At 53.3% G+C, this 9,541-nt stretch overlaps 1 protein-coding gene across 1 annotated transcript; it reads right to left on the minus strand.

The window, feature by feature from the left end:
• Positions 1 to 3,635: 3,635 nt before the first annotated feature.
• On the minus strand, positions 3,636 to 9,044 carry Wfikkn2 (WAP, follistatin/kazal, immunoglobulin, kunitz and netrin domain containing 2). Its single transcript, XM_027424331.2, has 2 exons — positions 8,853 to 9,044; positions 3,636 to 6,365 (listed from the first exon to the last, which is right to left on the minus strand). The coding sequence occupies exons 1-2, from the start codon at positions 9,042 to 9,044 to the stop codon at positions 4,845 to 4,847; spliced, it is 1,713 nt and encodes a 570-aa protein (XP_027280132.1). The 3' UTR covers positions 3,636 to 4,844.
• Positions 9,045 to 9,541: the final 497 nt, after the last annotated feature.

Genomic DNA, 9,541 nt, shown 5'->3' on the forward strand with positions numbered 1-9,541 from the left:
AGTGTTCCTGGAGCCCTGGGCTGTTACTCTGATTTGGGTCAGCATCAGCCTAGAGGCAAGCCAGGCTTGGAGAAGAGGCTGAGGCAGCCTAGGGACAGCAGAGGCTGCCCCCAAGGAGCTGCCTGCTGAACGATGAGGCAGTATAAGGCTAATGTCTGGCCCGGGAATCTAGGCCATGACTGCAGTTCTGTGTGATGGAAACTCGTCACGTGTCCAGGATGTAAACAGCTCTGGGGGGGATGCGCCTGCAAATAACTGGCTTGAGCCTTGGTCTGCAGAGGCAGCTGGGTTCAAGACTGGACTCCTCACTGCTCATCCAGGCAGAACAGGGTACATGTGTGCATGCCTCTGGGTGTGTGTGTGTGTGTGTGCATGCCTGTATGTATTTCATACAGTAATAGAAACAGCATAACACAAGAATTCAGAGTTCTCAATAGCAATATGTAACCCTTGGCTTTGCCATTTGGCAGCTGAGTGATCCTGAGAAAGTTTCTGGTGTGTGCACATGTGCCTTTGTGTGTACGCAAGTATGCTTGCCAGTGCCTGCCTGCATGCATGGAAGCCAGAGGTTGGTGTCAGGTGTCCTCCTCTGTCACTCCCCACCTTATTTTATTATTACTTATTTATGTACTTATTTTTCACATATTTATTTATTATGTGTATGTGGGGTGAGCGTTGCCACAACGTGTGTGTGTGTGTGTGTGTGTGTGTGTGTGTGTGTTTACACAACTTGTGGCAATAGGTTCTTTCTACTGTGTGGTACCTAAGGATTGAACTCAGGCATGGCAGCAAATCCTTTTCCTCACTGAACCATCACCCTTCCTCCATATTTTTGGAACAGGGCTTCTAACTGAACTTGCACTCGTACATTCAGCTAGACTGGCTGGCTGGGCAAGCCCCCAGTATCCTCCTGAATTCACATCCCCCAGCTTTTTTACATGGATTCTAGGGATCTAGGGTCTTCGTGCTTATACTCAGCTATCTCCCTAGTCCATTTTTGTTTGTTTGTTTGTTGTTTTACCTTTGCCTTTGAGATGGAACCTTGCTACGAAGCCAAGTCTGTCCTTGAACCTGAAATTCTCCTTCCTCTGACTCCCAAGTGCTAGAATTATAGCCCTGTGTTTTGGTACACGGCTAGGTAAATCTGTCATTATTCTTGCCTTATTTTTCCCACCTACAAAACGGCATTGTGACTCCTGCAATCTCAGTGTAGACCTCAGAGGAAAGTGCTTGGTGCTGCCTCAAAGTGAACTCTGTTGGTCCAATGTTATCATCATGGGGCTTTTGGAGATCATAGCCGAAAGAAACAGCCACGAGGCTATGTGTTACTACAGTCCCCTTTTCTAGTTGAATTTTTGTCCTAGCACTTGGGTGGATTTCTGGCCCCACTATTCAGAGGGTGACATCAGACTAGGGAGCATCTGGCCAGACAATGGAGCAGAGTGTCCCAGGAGGCTGGGGACCAGGAAGAGGGAGGGAGAAGGGTAAACAAAGCCACAGTGCCTTGCTTAGGGGTGATGGGAACAGTTCTGGTCTAGTGTCAGCCAAGCCTGAATAGATTAGAAGGGAAGAAAAGGCCTGGAGACCAGGCTAGTGGTAAGAAGAGCCGTACAGTCTTGCAGGAAAACATGACTGGCCTTGCTGTAGGTGGCCCCACATTACTTGTGTTCTGGAGCAGGATTGAGGCCATGTCTCCCAGACTGAGCCAGGTGACCTTCACAGGTACCCCTGCCTCGGAAACTCAGGTCAGCCTGAGAACCCACACCCCTGTCGGCCGTTGCAAAAGGCCGGGCCAGCAAAGATGAAAAGACAAGGCAGCATTTCCAGAGAAAAATCAATCCCACACAGCAGGTCAGAAATTGCCATAGCTTCTCAGTCACCCACCCCCTCAGCACTCATAGCTTCTAAGCCCCAAATCAGCCTATGTGAGGGGCTCATTACAGCTGGCTTCTGTGAGAAACAGGATCTGGCCAAGGCCCAAGGGCCAGAATGATGAGGGGAGGTGTTCGGTAGTGTGGCCCATCCTTGGCCAGGGAGCTTTACAGGGTGAAAGGGCTACTCTGTGCCAGGCTGCAGTCTTACAAAGGTAATTGGTTGATTCCCAAGTCTCCCTAAGACTAGCCAGGCAACACAGTCTGACATGCCTGTGATCTCGGCACTTGAGAAACGAGACAGGAGAATCATGAGTTTGAGACCATTCTGGACTACAGAGTGACCTGAGGTGAGTTTGCCATCTGAGGTGAGTTTGTGCAATACTGAGAGAGTGTCTAAAACAAAACCAAACAAATCCAGGGCAGAGGAGATGGTTCAGTGCTAATGCTCTTGCCTCATAAGCGTGAGGGCCCAAGTTTGCATCTCCTGAGCTCCCAGAGAGCCAACACACACAATAACAGCAACAACAAACCAGAAACATGATGTTTTCCCTAGGTGTTCTCACTAGTCTTTGCGTGGCTAAGCATGAGGAGGTTCAGAGGGGGCAGGTTGGTGGATTCAGTACAGGCTGGATTCAGATCTTGGTGAAGCTGGTCTCGTGGGCTGGGTGGTTTCTGCACCGTCGGCCTGGCATTGTGGGTGATCCCCTGAACTTCCCTCTTTACTGGGGGAGAAGAACTGTAAGCTGGGCCTAACCATAAGGGTTAGACTCCTGTTTGCATAAGTGAACTAGAGTGTCAGGTAACAGGTGTGACTGCTGACTGAGCATCTGCCTCTTGGGCTCTGAGGCTTCTGTTGGACGTTGTGGCCTAGAAGCAGGTTCAGCCAATGTCCTTAGGACAGAGCAGGGTGACAGTCCTGTCCAGCCACTCCTGGACACTTGACCAGGTTGGGAAACGACCATGACTCATGCCATCCTGATGGCAAAGTTTTTTGCTGAGTGTCCTTCAGGGATGGTGCAGAGTCCCCACCCCCTGCCCTCTCTTCTCTGCAGAAACAGAAGCTCTTTGTCCCCTCTTCAAGCCTTTACTATAGGTGAAAATGGCTGCTCTAGGTTGGGCTGGACCTGGCCTGGATTCCTCTTTTTTGGAGATGGCCCTGGGAACCCCAGGGAACTGCAAGAAAGAGGTCCCTCTTTTGAGGGTCAGAGAAGCTGTGGGTTCCAGACCCTTGACTGGATCTGAGGAGCAGCAGTAAGTCTCCCTGGGGCCAAATGCACTTCAGCCAGCAGTGTTCGAACTCGGCAGGCTCCCTGAGTACACTGGAGACCGGGCCTCATCCTGGAGTCTAGAAGTCACAGCTGAGCAGCAGCTTCCCCTCCTCGTGTCTCTCCTACCTTCTCACTCAGACTCCACATTACCAGAGTCAGGATCTCGTCTATGGCCCTGACCCCCCACTCTCACCCACAGAACACTTAGACCACATATGGGGGGGCAGGGGCTAGGCCTCTCAGCCTCTGACTATGGACAAGTCACTCTGCCTTGTTGATTTCGTTTTCTCCTGTTTATTTCATAGAACTGTGCTCACCACAGTTAAGGTGCCCTCATATCTCATAGGGAACCTGAAAATCTACTGGGTTCTTCTCCACTGACCAAATATGGTCCCGTTGACCAGACTTCCCCCCTAAGAGGTCACCCAGTACCAATGATGTGATTACAGACCCTTCCTTGCCTTTCCAAAAGAGCCACGCAGGTAGAACAGTAGACACTATGGATTTTTATTTAGTATGGTCCTCCTTATATTTGAGGAAGACATTAGGGCATCCCACAATGCCTCCTTTGGAGGGAGGTGAACAGAATGAAGGGCGGCAGAGGGAACAGGACAGATGCAGAGAGAGATGGCAGAGGGGTTCCAAATCCTCTGCCCAGTGCCCATGTGGCTGGGACCAGAAGAAACAAGTGATCTCAGAGCTGCCATCTCCAAAAGGCCCCTCCCAGGCCCCACCTAGATAGTTCCTCCCTCCTGATCCCCGCAGACACACCTTCTCACCACCAGATGGCAACATGGAGCAATATTCCTGCTCCCTGGGCCCGCCTCTGCTCTGATTCCTGGGATGTGGTCCCCTGCCCCTCCTGCCTTTTGTCTTTATTTCTCTTGCTGCCAAAACAGACCCTGAGGCTTCTGCAAGGAAGTTCATGACCTATGAAAGCACACCGTCTATCCAATGGAAGTGGCTGACTGTTGCCAATCACCCACTGGCTCCTGGGGGAGCCTAGGATCAGGACTTTGTGTTTCTGTTCTATGGTCCTAGCACCTGGCACCCAAGAAGTGTCCACTGCGCTGAAATGAACAGAAACCAACCAAACAACCAATGCAGCTAAGGAGAGAAAACATGATTTTGCTGGTGTGGTAGCCTCAGGGACACAAACTGACCCCACCAAAGGCCACAGTCCCTGAAGCCTCCATAAGATAGGTTATATCCTGGGTTGGACAGTGCTCTGGTTTCCCATGGCTCACAACCCTTGATATGAGGCAGTCTCTGTTTACAGTGATGCAGAAGGCAGTGGGGAAGTTGTCTTAAGCAATCTTTGGACTCTCTTATCTCTCCCCACATAACCTCTATGCAAGCTAAACCATTTAACAGTGTAGATGCCATCTCCTGGCTAGGAGACTGGGCAGAGGGACATGAGTCAGCAAAGGGGATGAGACTACCTGAGGGGACCACTCGTGGGAAATAACTTAGATGTGTCTTTTCTTCTCCTTTTGCCAACTTCCCTCCCAGTTTAAAAAGAAATGGGCCTTCTATTGAACCCCAAGACTAGAGGTCATTTTCAGACGTATGGTGACTTTCTTCCCACATGTTAGCTGATGTTTCTCCTGTGGCCACGGCTGCCTAATCTGATCTTGCCCGTTTGGCTGACTGAGGGCAGGGGGTGGGTGGGTGGAGGAGGGTCAGGGTAGGTTGGCCAGCTTCAGCGCAAGCCCAGGAAGTCCTTGAGGACATCGCAGGTTTTCTTGTGCATGACCTCACGAAGCTTCCTTACCCGCCGGGTGCTCGAGGTGCCCACAAAACTGTCAGGTCTCAGCATGGCCATGCCCCCTGCTACCTCCCCCATGATGATGAGCTGTGTCTCGCCCACGGTCACGTTGGGGCAAGGGCAGGCCCAGTCTACGTGAAGCAGAGTGACCTCCAGTGGCTCCCGGCCCAGAAACTTGAGGCCCATCTTCTCATCTTTTAGGACCTCATCCACGGTCACCAGGGCACGGCCTGAATCCGGCTCCTCAGTCAGTTCCGAGACCCTGCCCAGGATGACAAAATCACTTCGGCAGAAGCTAGTGACAAGCTTTTGCCGTGGCTTGCAGGCCCGACAGTGCTGGTTGCCCCGTGGGAAGGGACATGACTCCTCGCAGGCCTCTCGGCTTTCAAAGTTGTTGCCATTGCCCTCACAGCCTCCGTAGACGAAGGACTGGCATAGGCCTGTCTGGCTGTTGTAGGCCCAGCGTGGTACGTAAGCTTTGCAGGGCCCCTGAAGGGCAGGCAGGCTGCATGTGGCCAGTGGCTCACTCATACAAGCCAGCATGCAGGCCTCATAGGTCTCAAAGTGGTTGAGATTGCGATGGCAGTGGCCAAAGGTAAAAGTGAGGCAATTGTTAGCCTGGGCATCGAAGTGCCAGCGTGTCTGCTCCTCTCCACAGTCCTCGCTGTCTGGGGGCTTCAGGCACTCAGTTGCTGGGAAGGCCGTGCCATTGAGATTGCTCTCCGAGGTGGCCCTTGCCTGACCTCCCCTGACCACTGACAATGGGAAGTCAGCCCTTAGGACTCCAGCAGCATTCTGGGCTGTACAAGTGTATATGCCAGCATCCTGGAGCTGGGCATTGTAGATGACCAGCTGGGCAATGTTGGTGACCACCACGTTACCACGGACATGATTGGGCCTCATGACCACATTCTCTCGATCCTCTAGTTGTTTCTCCCAAGTGAGCTCCGGCCGGGGCCGGCCTACCACATCACAGAGGAAACTCACAGTCTCACCCACGGTGACTGACTGATGGACAGGATGGTTGAGCAGGGCCGGGGCTGCCATGTCCAACCCCAGAGTCTCCGGAGAGGCCGTGGTAGGATGTACAGTGGTCTCGGGCGGTGGAGGGCTAGTGTTGGGCCAGGTAAAATGATAGCGGCAGGTGACCACGGCCAGGGAGATGCCCTTGGAGCAGGCCTCGGCATCCATGTAGCAGCGGTTGTAGTAGGTGAGGCCGTCAGAGGCACAGGTGAAGCTGGGCTCCTTTTCACAGCGGTCTTTGCACTTGCACACGGGCTGTCCATCCCAGATGTCACACTCGGAGCCCTGCTGCAGACACGTGAAGTGATCACAAGTGGCCTCTTTGGGCATGCCCACAGGGCCCTTCTTCCCTTTCACATCCATGTAGCGGGCTGCCACACAGCTCTTGGTCCCACACACATTGGGGCAGCACTTCTCGTAGGTCTCGCATTCCTGAAAGAGCCAGAGAGAGACAGAGGGGCTTCTGAGCAGAGATGAAGCAAGAACAGATTCCCATGCCGTCACCACCACCCCCCAAAGGCTGAGACATGAAAACTTACACATGTGTATACGCAGAGCACTAATGTAGACAAGAACTCACATAGACCCAACACCTCCTGTCTGTCAGGCTCCTGCCCATCCCTCTCTTCCAAGCCCAAGGGGGTACAACCACCATTCCCACCTTGTACCGAATCTAAAGCACAGAGAGGTTAAACAACTTGCCCAAGATCACAGAGCTGGTAGTGTGGGAAGAGATGGGCCACAGACCTCTAAAAGGGGGTATGTGCTCACTGCTATTTTCAAAATGAGAACATAGAGAGGCAGAGAGACGGCCCTCAAGCCACAGAGATGAGAGGTGGCAGAAAAGGGCCCCAGGCGCTCCTAAGTGGGATCCTGAAAAGGAACACCATATGGTTACCCAGAAGAAGCATAGGCTTAGAGCATGAGGCTGACTTTTTCTCTTTCTCCCACTGAGGGAAGGATGTGTTGGATACCTTGAAGAGGTCGAATCTTGGACTCATGTTCAAGGCTAGCCACACCTATTCTTCCCCCTGGGAAGCCCCCAACACACACTGAACCCAGGATGTCAGAGAACCCTGGTGACCAGAAAAAAAAAGTCCCCCTGTGTGGTATGAGCAAAGCCTCGATACTCAGTAATCCCCCTCTGACTTCTGTGGAGTCATGTAAGGCTTTACTTTAATTCTTTAAAATTAGCACATGCCACTAGAGCCGAAACAAACACGGAGTGCATGTGGTGTTTTGCACAATGTCACACCGTGTGGCTGGGCGGCTTGGCTGGGCTGCTAATCCTCCACCAGGTAGTGGCTGTGTGAAGTAGTCCCCACCACACTGGCCTCTTGTCCTCCCCACTTTGATTCCAGCCTTTTTGACATTCCACATGAGCTAAGAGGAGGAAAACACCCCCCACCCGGCTGCGTGGAGCCGCCGCTCGACTTGTCTACTGTTTCTCCCCCTTTCGGCTTAGAATAAGGACTTTGTTTTGCAGCTCTTGTTTGGCATAGGCTTCTGGGCCACAACAGGGGAAGCTTGGGAACAGAGATGGGTCACATCCAGAGCTGAGGTTCAAGGGAGAGAGATCTTGAGGATGGAAGGCAGATGGGGACAGAGTGACCTGTGAACAGGAAAGCCTGCTCCTTGGCCTGAGGGCTACTCCATTCCAATGTGGGTAGGCAGTTCTCTCAGGATCCAGAGGTCCAGGAGTGGCTAGACACTCAGGATCCAGAACCCTTGGCGACCTGGTGAAGGAACCCTGGAGGGGATATTTAGAATACTTTCACTTAAGGACTTACAATGTCCCCATGGGCTACCTGGATCCTTAGCGGCACTCAGGTGCCTTCTCCGGACAGCATGCAAAGCCAACCAGAGCTCCACTGTCCCTAAGTGCCATTTGACTTCAGGCTAACTAGCATCAGTGAAAAACATTCTCCAGAGGTAGCCATCTGATGGCATGAGCTCTGTGGATGGGAGAATTGTCATCTTCCCCTGTTCCTTTTTCCTCAGCAACACCACCATGTACTGGAGCACCTGTCTTGAGAAGCCTGAGAATGGTCCCCAGGTCACATGAGGCAGAAGGCACTCTCTTCATGGTAGCCACATACTTTCCCACTGTGATCAGCTACTTCCAGTAGCACTGGGGCCTCCCATGTTCTTTAATGGTGCTTAACCCAGACCCTGGGCGGCCCTCAGAGATGGCCAGGCAGAAAGTTGCCACACCGAGAGCAGGCACAGGTACTGTGGTAAACCTATAGACATTTCTCCCAACAGCAGTGGACAAAGATAGCCCTTGGAAGAACCCCCCTGGCAGCCAGGGAGTAACCATCTGGAAGTGGCCCTTGCTTACTGCAGGATCCACGAGGGAGGAGCACAGGGGAGCACTGAGAGCCCGACAGGTGGGAACTCAGCTCATTTTCCTCCCAGGACACTTAGAGTGTTTGCACAGATTAGCTCCCGCTCCTCATTGCTGTGTGGCCAAGTCCAAACCTGGGAAGGGGCCTAGAAATCTGGCATAACTAGCTGCAACCATGGTGCCAGGTAGGCAGGCTTCCGAGCCAACCTGGCCCTCCCTGGCTATGGCGTGACTCCTTGTGAGTATCCATTCTCTCACCTTCGAGTGGGCTACTGAACATCTACCATGCTGTTATGTTAAAATCCCAGTGCATGCTATGTGCCCACCGCGGTGCTGTTCCACGGCAGCCCCCAGCGAACACAAAGAGGAGTGCTCCAAGACGGATTTGGCTATCACTCCCTCTTCCAGGCCTCAGCAGTATATAGGTAGGCATCGAGCCCTGTTTGTCTCCAGGTGGGCGGGGTCTGTGTTCCTTCATGTTCCCGGAGGCATTTCTGTGTCGTCCCATCCCAAGCTCCCACATCACAGCCCCACTCACGTGGTCCATCTTAGGCTCTAGGAGTCCCACTCACCTGGTCAGTTTCACACTCTCGCTTGCAGGTGCTCTGGGCATCCACCCAAAGGTTGGGGTTCATGTCGTTGGGGCAGATGCCCGCATGGGAATATCGGATGGGTGGCAGTGTTAGGCCTCGAAGGGGTGCCCCCAGGAGCAGCAGCAGCAGCCCCCAGTGGGACCAGAACCGATGACACCCTGGGGCCCACATGGTGCCGTCTGCAGTGGCCAGAGGGCTTCCCTGTGATGACACCAAGGGCTGAGGCCCACCAGGGCCCTTCTTCTCTGGGGCTGGAACACCTGCCCTCTTCACCTCAGCAAGTCTCCTTGCTGAGGCTGCTGGCTGGCTTCGGCTGCTGTGACTGCCTCCACCAAGTGCAGCCTGCTGGGCTGCGAGGCTTCACATAAAAGAAAGGTCTTTGGAAGGAAACTCCGTCCCACCCCACCCCCCCAACCCACCCCGGGTGCGCAGGGAGAGGAACACAGCAGGGGCTCGAGCCTGGATTTATATCCTGGGCGCAGCACCCGAGTGGGAGCGAGCTAACCTGATGTCGGTCAGAGGCAGGCTGCTGGCGCCTCTATCCCGTGGCTGATCACAGACGTATTGCAGAAAGGGGGGGAAGCTGGAAGCAGTTTAGGCAGCGGTCTCTGGCACGGTGGGACACCTGCTTGTTCTTGACTCCAGGAGGCCTTTAACCCTTTCCAGGG

Source organism: Cricetulus griseus, chromosome 7 (assembly GCF_003668045.3).
Source record: "Cricetulus griseus strain 17A/GY chromosome 7, alternate assembly CriGri-PICRH-1.0, whole genome shotgun sequence".
Classification (NCBI taxonomy): domain Eukaryota; kingdom Metazoa; phylum Chordata; class Mammalia; order Rodentia; family Cricetidae; genus Cricetulus; species Cricetulus griseus.